Source organism: Aplidium turbinatum, chromosome 1, assembly GCF_918807975.1.
Source record: "Aplidium turbinatum chromosome 1, kaAplTurb1.1, whole genome shotgun sequence".
Lineage (NCBI taxonomy): Eukaryota > Metazoa > Chordata > Ascidiacea > Aplousobranchia > Polyclinidae > Aplidium > Aplidium turbinatum.
In genome coordinates, this window is record NC_137472.1 from 62170644 (window position 1) to 62188559 (window position 17916).

General features: G+C 38.3%; 1 protein-coding gene and 1 pseudogene across 2 annotated transcripts in view; both read right to left on the minus strand.

Moving 5' to 3' along the window:
• LOC145773936 (uncharacterized) overlaps nucleotides 1-17916 on the minus strand; it is a 32062-nt pseudogene that overhangs the window by 6474 nt on the left and 7672 nt on the right. Inside the window, exons 11-24 of the transcript XR_014290011.1 lie at nucleotides 11365-11490; nucleotides 10687-10857; nucleotides 9919-10056; nucleotides 9034-9237; nucleotides 8412-8546; nucleotides 7656-7824; nucleotides 6508-6572; nucleotides 5804-5993; nucleotides 5469-5631; nucleotides 4662-4845; nucleotides 2008-2107; nucleotides 1531-1657; nucleotides 1121-1267; nucleotides 594-768 (exon numbers count right to left, since the gene is read on the minus strand). The product of XR_014290011.1 is annotated as an uncharacterized LOC145773936 (transcript). The remainder of the gene's footprint in view (nucleotides 1-593; nucleotides 769-1120; nucleotides 1268-1530; nucleotides 1658-2007; nucleotides 2108-4661; nucleotides 4846-5468; nucleotides 5632-5803; nucleotides 5994-6507; nucleotides 6573-7655; nucleotides 7825-8411; nucleotides 8547-9033; nucleotides 9238-9918; nucleotides 10057-10686; nucleotides 10858-11364; nucleotides 11491-17916) is intronic.
• On the minus strand, nucleotides 11892-13644 carry LOC145777203 (uncharacterized). The gene is made up of 3 exons (XM_082588528.1): nucleotides 13537-13644; nucleotides 12768-12905; nucleotides 11892-12086 (listed from the first exon to the last, which is right to left on the minus strand). Exons 1-3 carry the CDS (start codon nucleotides 13627-13629, stop codon nucleotides 11892-11894), a joined length of 426 nt encoding a protein of 141 aa, XP_082444654.1. The 5' UTR covers nucleotides 13630-13644.

Here is a 17916-nt window from a genome sequence, read left to right on the forward strand (position 1 = left end):
GGTTTGATACTAGCTCTAGTTATATCAGTGACACTTCAGAATCGGTTGACCTTGGTTTGATACTAGCCCTAGTTATATCAGTGACACTTCAGAAGCGGTTGACCTTGGTTTGATACTAGCTCTAGTTATATCAGTGACACTTCAGAATCGGTTGACCTTGGTTTGATACTAGCTCTAGTTATATCAGTGACACTTCAGAATCGGTTGACCTTGGTTTGGTACTAGCTCTAGTTATATCAGTGACACTTCAGAACCGGTTGACCTTGGTTTGATACTAGCTCTAGTTATATCAGTGACACTTCAGAATCGGTTGACCTTGGTTTGATACTAGCCCTAGTTATATCAGTGGCACTTCAATGAAACTTTAAGATAAATTTGTGTTCTTTTATAATATACTGTAGCAATCAAATTGATCACACGGGATTGACTGCAGTTGCTTGGAAGCAAAAGCCCTCTCTGCGCCTTCTATGGGTTTCCGATGTCATCGGAGTAGCAAGGCGCGATGACGTAATGTCTGCATTGGTTACACTAAATTATTTTCATATCATACAAAGACTTTTTTTTTGCTGCGGTAAGTTATATTCTTTCAGAACCTTCAGTTCATCCTGCAGCTTAGCGGCTTCGCGCTCCGCATTGTTCCGTTGTTCCTGCAACAATGTGTTCTGGTCTCGGATGAGCTCGATTTCGCGTTGTAAAGTTGCAATCCTTGTTTCCAGCCATTTGTTTCGTTCACATACTGTGCGGTAGGCCTACTGGTTTTCCAGATCTCTGTAAAACATTCTGTGGGTTATGTTTAAAATTTATAATTTTCCATCTCATGCTATACTTGCTCATAAGAGCATGCTAGTAAAGTGAACTACCATACTTTCTAAAGAAAATTTCTGTTTCCAGCTACAAAATATGCCGATTGTGTAATTCGTTGAACAAGCATAATTATGTTAGGGGTGTAACAGCACTCAATTTTGTGCTTACAACAAAGAAGAATTTCTATAACTTAGAGATATTTTTCTGTGAAAATAGCTGCAGCAGTAACGTATTCCTGAAGAATTAAGGATGCGGTTTATCACAGTTTTAATCAACCAAAATTAAAGCATATATTAGTACAGTGTTGCCAGATTACCTGTCAAGATCTTCAGGCAACGAAAGGGTAGCCGGTGGAGTTTGACTTGTCTTGGTCGTTAGGAAGCTGCTGAGCTGCTTTTCAAGGTTGAACTTTTCCTCTCGCATCTCATCAAGCTCCTTTAATAAATCTTGGCTGGAATCGTTTCTAGAAAACAAAGTTCTGTCAAAAATCTGATGAAACTTTGACGGCAACGTAAAAACCTTATGCTTACAGCTGATCCGGATTTATCTTCAGCTTCTATCATCACTAAAGTCTTTCACACATTTCCATGTTTTTTAAAGCGATAAAAGACAAGTGGCGTAATTTGTAAACCAATATTTGAACAACAGGAACGTGCCATATAATTTGCTCAATGCTTTTTATTGAAAAATCTCTTCAATTTATTTCACTCGGACTTTGTTACTTACAATGACTCCATGATGATTGCTTTCCCTTGCAATTCATCTCTTTCCTGTCGAGCTTTCTGTTCGAGTCGCTGACTATCGACGAATTTCTTCTTCAGATCACTGATATGTTTTTCTTTAATTCCAATTTCTAAGCAATATTGAATCATTTGCTCAATTGCTCGATCACTGTAGATTATTTACTCCAATAATATTCAACCCAGTCTAACTTTCAAACAAAGGCGGAATACCATGTGCAGTTATGCGCGTATGGAAACCGTCCACACTATGCAGCATTGTAATCAATGCGTCACCATGTGACCCCATCGGTGCCAAAATAAATTGTTCCAGTGAAGCTGAAGAAATGATACAGTAGCGATGAAGAAGAAACGTTGACCAACATGTCAACAACATAAAAGACATTCCATTTTGTACAAACACATTATAATGTTGAAAGTAACGAAGGATGCTTGTTCGCAACATCGATCCATCACAAATCACCTTCGATAGCTCGTTGTAAGTCACGCTTCAATGATTTAATTTCCTTCGTAGCCGCAATAAGAGAGTTTCCCGACCCGGAACTGTCGCTGTCACCGGAACTCTAAAGAAAAATTTATGGCAGAATATATTACATATATTACACTTAACTTTGGAATCTTTATCAAATGTAAAAGATGTCTTAAAACTTGAAAGTAATTTTATTGTTCACATAATGGATCAAACAAATCTTTTTGTACAGTAGACTGCTCCACAAAAACTTAAGAAAGGTTTGATCTCTTTGCTGCATTGAGAAGCCATATAATGGCTACCACCATATAATGGCTACCTTCTACAGCAGCGTTTCTTAACCGGGGGTGCTAGCACCCCTTGGGGGTGCTGGAATAGTCTGTAGGGGGTGCTAAATGCATGCAGTATAATATCAAAAATGCCATTTTACTTTTCTGCATTTTTTTGTCTTTCTGCCAGTATCAGCAGTTGTCATATCAATGGTTGCTGTTTCGAAGTAGCCTACATGATTTGCTGTTATTGTAGTCACTAGTCATCTACCAGTCAAGTACGCAAATTGATCCTGACTAGTTTGTGCGACTGGTGGGTGCTTTGTTGTAATATTGTTGCTCACCTCTCGCTTCTAGAAACCACCATGGCAAAATACGTTCCCACAAATCACTCATATCCACTATCCAGAGTGGATACAGCAGCCCTTCTTGGCAGACATGAGTGATCTTCTTCGTCGTATGAGCTTTCTTCCGGACTATATGTTTGGGCATGAGGTCATCAGCCACTCGACTCTCATCATCCAGGGCCTTCAGTCCAAGCGTTCCATGTGGTGGTTGATGGATTGGGCAGTCATGGACGACATGGTCTACTGTCTGGTCTGTGGCACCACACCCGCATCCCGGTGAGGGAACCAGGCCCCATCTGCACATGTCTGAACGAAAGCGACCGACGCCGGTTCGTAGGCGGTTAAGTCGGACCCACGTAAGTCTTGCGAGGGACATTCCATGCGAGTGATGATAATATATTAAAAGAGGAGCTGATTGACATCCAGGTGAATCAGAGTTGTCGGACAAAATTTCGTCCTTCCGCTTGCTGATTTCTGGTGTAATCAGTTGACAGCATATCCTGCATTGGCACGGGCAGCATTGGAATTGATCGTTCCATTTCCGACTACCTGCCTGTGTGAAAAGGCGTTCTCCACCATGCACCAAATCAAAACAATTGGCCGGAACCGCCTTCAACATGGGTTGCTCCACGATATGAGAGTGGCTTTGACCAACACGAAGCCTCGAATAGAGACATTGGTCACATATAAGCAACAACAGAAATCACATTGATTCATGTGTAACTAGTTACCCAGCTGAGTAACTTAAGTATGCTAAAGTTTGCCCATGTTATTTCACTATTCTCTGGTTTTCCTACTTCTTTTATCACCAATGACAACAGTAGTTTTGAAGAATAAACAAAATGATCAATTTGTACATGGCTTTCCTTTCAATAGTGTAGGCCAAAGTTTAATGGCGGCGCTGAAATGTTGCCATGCTTTTTGATCACTGGCGGTATATTTTGTATTTTTTGTCGCCTAACAAACTGTGCTGTTGTTTTAAGAGAGTTGATTCGCTTGCATATGGTTATAATTGAATTTCTGTTGGTGAATGAAAGTAAAATACCAAATCCTGAATCAAATTCGTTAAAACAACTGCACAGTTTGTTAAACAAGAGACTTCAATTCACTTCATTACAAAATATATTGCCAGCTATCTGAAGGCATGTCAAAATTTCGGCCTCTAGTAAACTTTTGTCGGCACTATAGTAGTCGTATGTCAACGATAGTTAGGGGGTGCTAGACTGTTCACGCCTGTTTACAGGGGTGCTAGAGTCAGAAAAGGTTAAGAAACGCTGTTCTACAGTATTTAAAAACGCAATACTTTCTTTCGTATAACTATTTGAATGAGAGAGTGCAGACTCGACGACCTCCTACGCCTTCAGGGCTACGGTCTTTTGCACTCTCTCATTGGATGCACACTGTACGTTTTTGTTGTACGTTTCGGCGTTTCGCATCCAAACAAAAATAAAATGACCATCCATCCATCCACCGCAGAAAGGAAGCCATTATACACCTGGATCACCGGACAGAAGATCCTGATCACTTGCTCTACGCCAAACTCAGCGTCTCGCCTCAGGAATTTTCCTGGCGATTAAAATCAAGACGGCCCTTTGTACCAGCTGCCCTTGAATTATTACAACCATTCAGTGATCATGCCACCAGTCCAGCACATTGTATGGAAGACACTGGGAACACAACATGGTGCGCCACCAATACCAAACTCCATAGCTTCATACTTCATCCGGTGGCGCGCCCCCATGGTATGGACGTGGCCTGGGCGACTTGGGTCAAGCTTCACAGAATGAAAACAGGAGTCGGCCGCTGCCATTCCAATACATAAAAGTGGGGTCTGGTCTGTCTTTCATCGACCTGGCGGAATAAACTTCTGACCATGTCATTCTTAAATATCCCATTTACAAGGCATCAAATGGAATGCATGGTATAGCAACACTGGATGAAGCTACACTCACCTGGTATTCCATTACCTGCCATGAAATTTAAATAATCCTGTCTCAAACGAAAGAAGACGATTGAAAAGCGCAAAACTTACTGTTCCATTTCGTTCCAGTTGTTTCTTCAGCGCTCCTATCATTGTGCTGTGAGATGTCTTCAGCGATTCTAGCTCAACAAGTTGCATCTGGAGGACCGCGTTCTCCGCTTCTGTAGCTTCCAACTTTACGGCTTTGATTCGAAGATCGGCTCTGGATTTTTCATCTTGCTTTTTCTCTGGTGATCTGCTTTGAGAGTTGATTTTCTTATCAAAAAGTATCGATGATACATATAAACTATTAAATTCTACAAAAAATTTATCACCAAAATAGCGTCTTAGTAACAATGCAGTTTTGTTTGAAATGATGAATGCGGTTCAACAAATCACAAAAATCTCACTTGCTTTCAACAAAATCAAGAAAAAATTATCCAATCTAACAAGTGCAACGTTAACAAAATTTCATTATTACTCATTTATTCTTACTGCGTTATGCAAGAAAGAACACAATATGTACCATTTTTTTAAAAAGTTTTTGGTATGACCGGACCTGGAATCGATTTCAGGCCTACCAGTAGGCCACTACCGCCGAAGGCAATAACCACTCGGCCACTGAGCTGATGTAAGCTACAACTGCTGATTGTTAAGTTTAAATAAAACAACTTAAGAATAATAAAGTTTTGGCATACTTGTAATTTAATTTCTCCACATAACTGTTGTGTTGTGCATTTCTTATTGCGAGGAATTATCTAAACGAGGCATGATCTTCATATTGAACAGTTTAACTTGGAAGGGGCCAAGCAATGAGCTACTCAAAAATATATGAAAATTACAAAATACATAGAGAAGTTTAATGCACATCAATCTTACTTGTTAGCTGTTGCATTTTTCATCTCTTCTAAGAGCTCCTCAAGGACTTTAATTCGCTCTTCTGCTCGTTTTTTCCCATTTTCCAGGACAGCACACTCTCCTTTTAAAACTGAAACTTCTTGATTCTTTTCCTTAAGATCTTGTTCCATCCATACCATTTCAGCTGAAGATAGACAATTATTTAAAACTAGTAAGAATAATGTCTTTGAGTAAGAAGAAAAATTGTGATCTAAAATTACAGGTCATATTTTCCTTTGAAATTTTTAGGTTACATCGATTATGCTTGTATTGTAAGATATTCGACTTTGTTGTGTGTTGAACAGTTTAGCTTTTACCTTTTATGCCTTTCAATTCCGAATTGTTGTCACTTGTTCTTCGCGATTGATCGCTTTGTAACGCGTTCAGTTGATCAGACATGCTGGCCAATCTTAAATCAAGCTGTTGCTTCTCTCTGCTTAATTCTCTCACTTCTCTCTCATACGCTCTCGACTTTTCTTCCAAGAGACTTTGTAAGGTTTCCACTTCCTAACATAATTAAATCAAATGACGCATACATAAATTAAACTTGGTGTCAACAGTAATTCAATATTTAAATGCAAGGAAAAAGTGTGTTTATAACTTCCATAGTTTAAGGTTGATGCGATGATTGATGATATGAAGCCAAAAGCGAAAATGCAAAACTCGTCGTTGAAACGTTTATTTAGACTTTGGAGCATAACCTTCTGTGCTTTAGACAAAAGTATCCGAGCCCGTCGACGCCTGGTTCAGGCGAGGCAGTTGTAGAAGAAGTTTGGTGTTACGTCACAATGAAGGGCGTGATTGCTGAAGATTTAATATTAATAGAAAGCGACATGCAATAATTTGGAATGCTTTTTGAAAGCAGATAATGTGAAAGACAAAAGCTGCCACAGTGGATATATGTCTATTCATTACATTTAGAAAAATAGATAATAAGCATATAATTTTTGCAGTTTCAACGTGTGACAACGTAAAAGCTACCCAACAAAGGTAGTTTTACTATCCATCTACCCCAACTGACCTGTCGTGCTTGGGTGAGTTGCTCAGCAAGAAGTTGGTTCACTCCTTTCAGCGTGGTGACGTCACCAAGGGATTCAACCTGATAAAATATTGGGAAGAATCAAATAACAAAGGATTAATAAAAAGGATTTAAGTGGATTTTATTTTGTTTATGAGTTGATTTTCCTTTTGAAAAATGCGTTTCACTTTGAACATTTGTTTTATGGGCACGTTATGAACTGATGTTAGGCTGAAACTATTCTGCTGCTACTTTTTTTTTTTATAAGAGAAGGCTTCCTGCCGCCAATGGTAATGCAGTGCTGGTGTATGCTGACTCCAGTACAGACTTAATATCAATGGAGTCTGCATCAATGATATGCGATGAGAAAGGAATCTACACATGACCTAACAGAGAATTGCAAATAAAATCATTTTATGCTAATGCTGATATGATATTGGAAAATGATTTTATGTTTTCGAGATGTGATTGAAAGCGAGGCAGAAAATAACACGAAGTTCCTGGATGGTGAGTCAGTTTATTGGGACAAAACCGTTTTCGGGATAATTTAGACCGGTTCCAACCAGATGGCAGGGTGAGAAAATAACCTATTTGTAAAATCCTTCAGAAAAGAGGTTTTGTTTTATTTCAAAAGCAGGAATTGTCACTGAAACGAAATAGACTGAATGCAAATGCATTAGTAAAATAATATGCAGTGTTTTGGCAAGTTCTGCAGTGTTTTGGCAATATCTGGATATCTAAAAAGATTTTTTGCCCTTAAAGTTCTAAAATGATCTCAGGCCTGGATCGAAAAGTACTCATGGCCTTTCTGTTAATGTAGCACCGCATGATGTCGCAACAGAGTAATGAGTTTGCTTCTTTGGAAAAGCTTAAAGTGTCCCTGACAGGTTGGATCCAAGTGTAGGCTAGTAACTTTTTTAAGCATTTCCTAGCGCAGAATTATGCTTAGCGAGCTTTTTAAACTTAACCTCGAAGCTCGACCGGTTAGGGCGAAATTTATATATTGCATATTATATTATTATTACATCACATAGTTACTTTTATTACAATGCAGGTTCGACATCAAAATATTCAAAAAAAGCTTGCGTAATAGTAGCTTGAACTTAAATATCTAGAGTGAGAAAATTTGGAAAATATTTTTTCATTGCATTTAGGCCTACTAGGCCTTACCGAAGTATCCCTTGCCAATTTATTTTTATTTTTGACAAGATTGTCTCGTTCTGATTCTGTTTGTTGTAGCCTTGCTTTCATCAAAGCCAGTTCGGCTTGCAGCTTTTCAATTTGAGGCTGACAAATATTTTCACTTGTAGTCTTGGACGGCTGAAAAACAGTAATTTGCTTGTTGATGTAGTTTATACATAGTAATTGGATACTTCTAAAAGTCTCAATAAAAAGTAGTCCTATATACTGTAAAAGTGTCCTAGACCCAGGATCCAAATCTAACAAGAGTTTTCAAACAGCGGATAGAAAGTGAGAATAAAATCTTTAAGTTAATCATCTTAATTTCACTCAGTAAAATAGTGATTTAAACCGGTGATAGAAGAGGGAGACATTGTGAGTGACCATTTATTTTTATGATTTAATTTGTTCGATTGTGTCTTCAGTAATCCAAATGTGAGGTTCAACTAATCCATAATCCAGTGTTTTGAATTTTCCAAACAGCACGTTCATAGAATAAGTAGTCATCTGCTATTCTGCCAAATACTTACTGATGTTTTTCGGCAGTCAAGTGTAGCAAGAATTGACCGCGATAGGCACGTGTTTCGCCCATGAGGTTGGGCTCATCAGTATCGCACCACTAATCCATGTCACATAGTTCTCAACCGCTGCTTTTTGTCAGTCAATTAAATCCTTGCCATTGTGGAAAGAAAATAACCAAACTAACTGTCGCCTAGCAATATACTCACTGATTTGGCCAGAATGTCCCTCTGCATCTCCAGCACAGTGATCATCTGCTGGTTTTCTGCAGATTCTTGGGAGAGTCGCTTTTGTTCGGAACGCAAGTGGTTGAGCTCCTCATCAGCAACTTGCGCATCATTCAGCTGAAGACAAGAGAGATTTCGTTTCGATTGATCTTCGTTGCTAAAGTCGAGATCGTAACCAACTGAGTTATTGATTGATTATAATTGAATCTTTATCCTTGGAGTGGGAAAGCTTCTTGCAGAGCTTTATCCTGGCAGTTTCGCATACTTGTAGACGTAGAGGCTTTGAATCACTGATGCAGGCCCGGTCGCTGTGATTGACAGAATGAAGTTTCTGATTGTTCAAATGTTGTTGTCTGGGAATTATTCTATCCATTAGATGTCGCTGAATGGAGAGCAGTCCTTAGAATGCGTTGCTCAAGCGCACACTCCGAGAGTCAAACCAGCGCCGCTTGATCTTGAAGCTTCTTTTATCACAAAGTCACTCTCTAACCAACTGAGCTATCGGGAAGCACAAAGGCAGAGAAAGACTTCAACTGATATCGTAACTAACCCAAACGTTACAGCAATGCTATTATCAAATCGTTTGCTTCTTTATACGACATGCCTGGATCTCTAACGTTCTTCTTTGCGCCTCCTCGAGAGCTAAGCTCTCCTCAGCTTCTCGCCTTTGGGTGAGGCAATCGCTCATGTCATGCTCCTTTTCTTCGACCAATGAGGTGAGCTTTGAACAAGCCTGCCTCCAGTGGTCAAGTTGTGCTTGTGTATGTTGGTTGTTGGATTCGAGTTCCTCTTTTATTCTTGAATATTGCTGAATTATTGGAAAGATTTTTTTTTAAATTAAAACAAAATAAATTGATTCTTTTGAGAGAGTTGAAGCTGAACATTATAATGTTTCTTTCCAATACTTCAACTGAAATGCGTTTATTAAATTTGTAATGTGAATTATATCGCATGGGTTGGTTTAGTAAACGTAGTTATTCCGGTGTTTCGGGTTAAATGTGCATATACAACTGAACCAAAAGTCGAATTTGGGCTCTACATAAAGCTTAGCACTAGTTGCAACGTTAAGCTTACTGCATTAATATCATATGAGCAAACAATCAGTAGTCAACTCAAATAAATGAATTCTTGCAATCAAGCGAATGACAACAAATGCTAACAGCAATCTTCATAAGCAAGAAGAACTAATGACACAGGTTATTAGTTGACATTGTAACCCAATTGCGACAAGTTGGAGAAAAAGGTGTTTTACCGCCACGAGGCACATTCAAATTTTTTTCACTTTAGTTCACTTTTAATGCTCTAATTTGTGAAGAAACACAAGAAGATACGTATCACAAGACATGCAACCAAAATTTTAATTGTGATGGTTTAACTTCTGTCAGGAGGTATTTACCTTTTCACGATTCCTTACTACAAAAGTGCAACAAATTTTAAGAAATTTATCCTTATTGCACGGTTGCAGCAAGTGCTGTGACATCACACTCACCGATTGCGCATCTCTGAACTGAGCGTTCGCTCTGTCTTTATCGTGACGTAGCTCGGCGATATCTTTGCTCATTTTTTTCATTTCCTCTCCGTGATGTTTTTCCAAGTTTTCAAAACTATCTCGAAGAGCAGATAGTTTCTGTTGACCAGAGCAACATCATTAGTTACTGTACAGAACTAAGTTATTAAAACGTTCTAGAACATTCTAGTTAGCTTACTTTTGTTTCAAAGAAATCTTAGATTTTCATGACCTTGAGGTTTAGGAGTAGGCCACCCTGGTAGCAACTAACAACTAGTAGGCTTATTTGTTCCACAAGATCCGGTACAAGCTCATGCGAGTTAGTTATGAATCTTAAAATAATTTACAAAGCTTTGGTAGAGAGTTTGCTTTGTTGAATCATAGATAGACAAAACAATGTAACTTCAGCGGGTTTAACATACTTTATTATACAACGAAATATAACATATTTAAAAATAAACTCAAACGTTTTCGACACGTACTTGTGCCCTCATCAGACATAACTTTAAATCTGCAGTATACATAAAATGAGAACAATAAGATTAATCTGAATATGCACTGTAATGTTAAACGCGCTAAAGTTACTTTGTTTTGTCTGTCAGTTTGTAAACGTAAACAAATAAAACCTCTCCTTTGCACAGGTAGGTGAGATAGCTATGGAAATTGCCTGTAATCACGTGAAAACATGACAGGTTTGACCGTACAGTGTCAGTTAAAACTACTTTTTAAGCAAAATAAAAACCAACAAACCGTTAAAGCATCTTCCATCTCACAGGCCAGCTGAGACGTTTGTGCTTCTAATAGCGCCGCCTTCTGCACGTCCATTTTGTGAGTCCCTTCCATTTCTTTAAGTTTTCTCTCCAGCAGCGCGTCCACTTCCGGACGAAGTTGAAGAACTTCCTTAGTAAGCTGCTTACAATGCTAGAACACAAAACACACGAGAATCAAAAATTATTTTTTCAAACTTGAATCAAATTATAAAGAAGCAATAAAAAAATCCCTTGAAGAACTGCCGACGTCACAACTATGAAATTATAAGTTGTCACTAAAATAGCGTAGTTTGCTGATCAAATCATCTTTCTTCGTGAAAGATTATTTCATTAAAAACACTAACAGGTAAAATATTATACAATAGGCTACTTAATTCTCTCTGGTTCAGCATATTTTAACTTATATTTTTTTGAAAATTTTCTTTTTTGACAATTCTCACCACTCAGCTATGCAGCCGACACAAGAAGTCATTGAACTCAAGTGTTCAATCGATGGATTTTGTTAAAATAAGACAATTGCAAAACAAATAAACAATATATGAATCTGTTTTTTCTTTTAATGAGTGGGTGTCAATGCCTTTGTTATTAACTGTTATATCATACACACTCAACAGCTACTCATCCAATGGTTTGTTACATTATCAAACAAAATTCCAACCTTTCTGCTTTCGACGAGCTGGTTTTTATTTGAATCATTTTCCTCCGACGACTTTGCCAGCTCCAGCCTCGTCTTCGCCAGAACCGCGTGAAGTTCCGTGTTGTCGTCTTCAAGCGTCACTTTCGCCTGGTGACGTAAGCAGTATCGATGAATGCGAATACGTCACAGACACTGAAGAAAATCTTGAATACAACTAAACCCAATAAAGACGAGGTGGAAATGCTACATGGAGATTTTATCTTGATTAGTCAAATCTTATGTAATATCCATCATCATGAAATATTCAATATTATGGAACAATTAATAATAATTAATTAATTAAGAATTCATAATTATTAATATTTTTAACCTCAATCACTAGTAATGTCATCACCAACTGAACTTCAACACTTAATCGCATGTTGTTTTACATTTCACGATTTCCTTCATTTCTGTAGTCCTACTGTTTGTCTGAGATCCATTTCATGTTTTCAATAATTCTAAGCAAATCGTGCAGATGGTTGGTAAGCTGATAATAAATTGTTTTATTATTCATGATTTATGTTCATCGATGGTAACAAGATTTTAAAAACTGATTTGTGGATGTGTTGTAAGCCTTGTAAAGTTGTTGAAACTTGTACCAAGGTCAAATAGCCGAAACATTGTTTTTGCCTCCAGTGGTCAAGTTGTGCTTGCGTATGTTGGTTGTTGGATTCAAGTTCTTCTTTTATTCTTGAATATTGCTGAATTATTGGAAAGATTTTTTTTTAATTAAAACAAAATAAATTGGTTCTTCCACTTAAGTTTCGAGAGAGTTGAAGCTGAACATTATAATGTTTCTTTCCAAAAGTTCAACTAAAATGCGTTTATTAAATTAATATTGTGAATTATATCGCATGGGTTGGTTTAGTAAACGTGGTTATTCCGGTGTTTCGGGTTAAATGAGAATATACAACTGAGCCAATACAAGTCGAATTTGGGCTCTACATAGAGCTTAGCACTATTTGCAAGGTTAAGCTTACTGCATTAATATCATATGGGCAAACAATAAGTAGTCAACTCAAATAAATGAATTCTTGCAATCAAGTGAATGACAACAAATAGTAACAGCAATCTTCATAAGCAAGAAGAACTAAATTGAACTAAACTAACCCAATTGTGACAAGTTGGAGAAAAAGGTGTTTTACCGCCACGAGGCACTTTCAGATTTTTTTCACTATAGTTCACTTTTAATGCTCTAATTTGTGAAGAAACACAAGAAGATACGTATCACAAGACATGCAACCAAATTTTTAATTGTGATGGTTTAACTTCTGTCAGGAGGTATTTACCTTTTCATGATTCCTTACTACAAAAGTGCAACAAATTTTAAGAAATTTATCCTTGTTGCACGGTTGCAGCAAGTGCTGTGACATCACACTCACCGATTGCGCATCTCTGAACTGAGCGTTCGCTCTGTCTTTATCGCGACGTAGCTCGGCGATATCTTTGCTCATTTTTTTCATTTCCTCTCCGTGATGTTTTTCCAAGTTTTTAAAACTTTCTCGAAGAGCAGATAGTTTCTGTTGACCAGAGCAACATCATTAGTTACTGTACAGAACTAAGTTATTAAAACGTTCTAGAACATTCTAGTTAGCTTACTTTTGTTTAAAAGAAATCTTAGATTTTCATGACCTTGAGGTTTAGGAGTAGGCTACCCTGGTAGCAACTAACAACTAGTAAGCTTATTTGTTCCACAAGATCCGGTACAAGATAATGAGAATTAGTTAATTAATCTTCAACCAATTTGTAAAGCTTTGGTAGAGAGTTTGCTTTGTTGAATCATCGACAGACAAGACAATGTAACTTTAGCGGATTTAGCATACTTTATTATACAACGAAATATAACATATTTAAAAATAAACTCAAACGTTTTCGACACATACTTGTGTCCTCATCAGACATAACTTTAAATCTGCAGCATACATAAAATGAGAATAATAAGATTAATCTGACTATGCACTGTAATGTTAAACGCGCTAAAGTTACTTTGTTTTGTCTGTCAGTTGGTAAACGTAAACAAATAAAACCTCTCCTCTGCACAGGTAGGTGAGATAGCTATGGAAATTGACTGTAATCGCGTGAAAACATGAAAGGTTTGACCGTACAGTGTCAGTTAAAACTATTTTTTAAGCAAAATAAAAACCAACAAGCCGTTAAAGCATCTTCCTTCTCACAGGCCAGCTGAGACTTTTGTGCTTCTAATAGCGCCGCCTTCTGGACATCCATTTTGTGAGTCCCTTCCATTTCTTTAAGTTTTCTCTCTAGCGCGTCCACTTCGGGCGAAGTAGAAGAACTTCCTTAGTCAGCTGCTTACAATGCTAGAACACAAAAAACAAGAGAATCAAAAATTATTTTGTCAAACTTAAATCAAATTATAAAGAAGTAATAAAAAAAATCCCTTGAAGAACTGCTGACGTCACAACTATGAAATTATAAGTTGCCACTAAAATAGTGTAGTTTGCTGATCAAATAATCTTTCTTCGTGAAAGATTATTTCATTAAAAAACACTAACCGGTAAAATATTATACAATAAACTACTTAGTTTTCACTGGTTCAGCATATTTTAACTTATATTTTTTTGAAAATTCTCTTTTGTGACAAGAAGTCATTGAACTCCAGTGCTCAGGCGATGGATTTCGTTGAAATAAGACAATTGCAAAACAAATAGACACAAAATGAATCTGTTTTTCTTTTAATGAGTGGATGTCAATGTCTTCGTTATTAACTGTTACGTCATATAAACTTAATAACTACTCATCCAATGTTTTTTACATCATCAAACAAAATTTGAACCTTCCTGCTTTCGACGAGCTGGTTTTTATTTGAAGCATTTTCCTCTGAAGACTTTGCCATCTCCAGCCTCGTCTTCGCGAGAAGTTCCGTGTTGTCGTCTTCAAGCGTCACTTTTGCCTGATGACGTAAGCAGTATCGATGAATGCGAATACGTCACAGACACTGCACAAAATCTTGAATGCAACTAAACGCAATAAAGACGAGGTGAAAATGCTATATGGAGATTTTATCATGATTAGTCAAATCTTAAGTAATATCCATCATCATTAAATATTCAATCTATATATACGGAAAAATTAATAAAAATAAATTAATTAATAATTTATAATTATTAGTATTTTTAACCTCAATCATTAGTAATGTCATCACCACCTAAACTCCAACTCTTAATCGCTTCATAAATAATTTGTTGTTTTACATTTCCTACTTATGAGGTAGGTGTGAGGTACAAGTAGCACCTTTGAACCCTGGGCAGTCGCCATGGATTGTTACACCATGGGTCTCGGGGAACACTGGTCTTGATCACACACCAAACTAACAAGTGGGTCCACGTCCCACCTCATGGGCAACAACCTCGACTGGTTGGCTAAAACTTGTTAGAAATCCTGCTGCCTTGCAGGAAATACTTTTTTAAGTAAAGGCTAGGCCCACCGCCAATAACTGTGGTTAGCGTCAGGAAGGGCATCCGGCTGGAAAATCTTTGCTCCAAAATATTATTTAAATGCAGCAAAAGCTAAAAATGGCCCCTAGTCCCCAGCAGCCCTTAGATGGGCAAGGGGTGCGAAGAATCTCTGGGTTCCGAGAAAACAAAAAAACATTGAAAAAAGATTATGGTGTTAGAATCGGATGCTGGAATGTAGGAAGTTTGTGTGGTAAAGGAACTGAAATATGTGAAGAACTAAGAAAAAGAAGGGTGGATATATGTTGCCTAGAGGAAGTAAGATGGAGGGGACAGTCAGCGCGGTTTTTAGGTGTCAATGAGAGGAGATATAAGTTATGGTGGTCAGGAAATAACACAGGAATCGGTGGTGTTGGTTTCTTGGTAAAAGAGGAATTGTGTGAGAAAGTAATAGAAGTTAGAAGAAGGAGTGACAGAGTGATGACAATGGTACTTGCTTTTGAAGAGGAGGTAGTGAGGCTAATCTGTGCATATGCACCTCAAAGTGGTAGGGATTACTTAGAAAAGGAAAGTTTTTATGATGTTTTGGCAGAGGAATGGGATTTACGGAGCTCAAAAGAGTTGGTGTTTGGATTAGGAGATTTTAATGGACATGTTGGAAAACAAGCAAATGGGTTCGAGGGCATTCATGGAGGGTATGGTTTTGGGGAGAGAAACATGGAAGGAAGAATGCTACTTGAATTTTGTGATGAAAGGAAACTTTGTATTGCCAACACATGGTTTAAAAAGAAAGAGAAAAGGAAGGTGACTTACAGCTCAGGAGGACATGAGTCGGAAATTGATTTTATTGTGGTTGGGCAGGAACAGAGAAAGTACTTGAAGAATGTGAAAGTAATTCCGTGGGAGTTGCAGCATAGACTAGTAGTAGGAGACTTAAATATGAAAAAAGTGAAGAAAATTGTGAAGAAAGAACGAGTTTTTGTAAGAAATGTGTGGAAACTGGAGGAAAAAGAAACGAGAATTAAGTTTATGAAAAGAGCAAAAGAGCTGGTAAACATGAGTGCGCAGGACTTGTGGGCTTCATTTCAGAAAGGTGTCCTAGCAGCATGTGATGAAGTATGTGGGAAAAAGAAAGTGAGGAGGGATCGTGGAGACACATGGTGGTGGGATGAAGAGGTGAAGCATGCGATTTCACAGAAAAGAGATGCATACAAGCAGTGGCGCAAAAATGGGTCAGAAGAGAATAAAAAGAAGTATAAGAGTATGAAAAAGAAGGCAAAGAGGGTTGTTGCAAGAGCTATGAAGAATGGTGCTGAGGAGGAACTTAATAAAATGGGGGAAAGCCAAAACAAAGTATTCAGACTCATAAAGCAAATGAAAAAGGATGGGAATGATATTGTAGGGGGAAGATGTATAAGGAGTGGAGATGGGAAGTTGCATTTCAGCCCGGAAAGCAGAGGAGAAGTGTGGAAGGAACACATGGAAAATGTTATGAATAAGGAGAATGTATGGGATCATATGACAGAGGTTGATCTGGTGGAGGGTCCAGTGGGAAAGGTTACTCGTGATGAAGTGGTGGAGGCAATGGGGCAAATGAAACTGCGTAAAGCAGCCGGTCCATCAGAAGTGAGCGTAGAGATGATAAAAGCAAGTGGAGAGTTGGGAATTGAAGTAATGCTACAACTTAGCCAAAGGGTATTAGATGGAGAGGGAATGCCGGAGGAGTGGAAGCATAGTACTCTTGTTCCATTGTTCAAGAGAAAAGGGGATGTGAGAAGTTGCAGTGCATATAGAGGTGTAAAACTACTAGAGCATGGAATGAAAATTGTGGAGCGAATACTAGAAAAGAGGTTGAGAACATTGGTGAAATTAAATGATATGCAGTTTGGATTCATGCCAGGAAAAGGTACAGTGGATGCTCTGTTTATATTGAGAAGAATGCAGGAGGAATACCGAGAGAAGCAGAGAAAACTATATATGTGTTTTGTCGACTTAGAAAAGGCATTTGACAGAGTACCAAGGAAAGTGATGGAGTGGGCAATGAGGAAAAGAGGTATACCGGAGGTATTAGTGAGAGCTGTGATGTCTATGTATGAGGATGCAAGAACAAAAGTGAGAGTTGGATCAAATTATTCAAACGAGTTTTTTGTGAAGGTTGGTGTACACCAAGGATCAGTTTTGTCACCTCTGATATTTGCTATTGTGGTTGACGTTGTAACTGAAGGAGTTAGGGAGAGCTTATTGAGTGAAATTTTGTATGCAGACGACCTGGTCTTGACAAGTAATAGTATGGAGGGACTGGAGAGAAAGTTTGAGAAATGGAAAGAAGCATTTGAAACCAAGGGTATGAAGGTGAATCTTGAAAAAACAAAAGTGATGGTGAGTGGAGCAGAAGGAACAGTTGTTGAGAGCAAAGTAGATCCCTGTGGAATATGTGGCAAGAGAGTGATGAGAAATTCAATGCAATGCAAGGAATGTGGAAAGTGGGTACATGCAAGATGTGCTAATGTCAAGAGAGCCGCAACAAGATTGGCGAAGTGTTTTGTTTGTAGGAAATGCAGTAAAGGAAGGAATGAAGTGGAAGGCCATGATGATGAGTTCTGCCATGGCATCGAAACAGTGACAGACTTTTGTTATCTGGGTGATCGGATAAATGGAAGTGGTGGATGTGAAGCAGCGGTGACAACAAGGGCAAGATTGGGCTGGGCAAAGTTCAGGGAATGTGGGGAAATGTTGTATGGCAGAAAATTCTCACTAAGGATGAAAGGGAAAGTATATCGGAGCTGTGTGCGGCCTGCAATGCTATATGGTAGCGAGACATGGATATTGAGAGAGAGTGAACTGGCAATCCTGAGAAGAACGGAAAGGTCAATGGTGAGAGCAATGTGTGGGGTGAAAACGAGAAGGGAAAAAAGGACTGAAGAATTGTTGGATATGCTAGAGATGAGAGAGACCATAGACCAACTGGCAAGGGCAAATGGAGTAAGATGGTATGGACATGTGATAAGGAGGGAGGAAGGAAGTTTTCTTAGAAAGGCACTAGATCTAAAGGTGGATGGGAAGAGGAAACGCGGTCGTCCAAGAAGAACGTGGAAACAACAAGTGAAGGATGAATTTA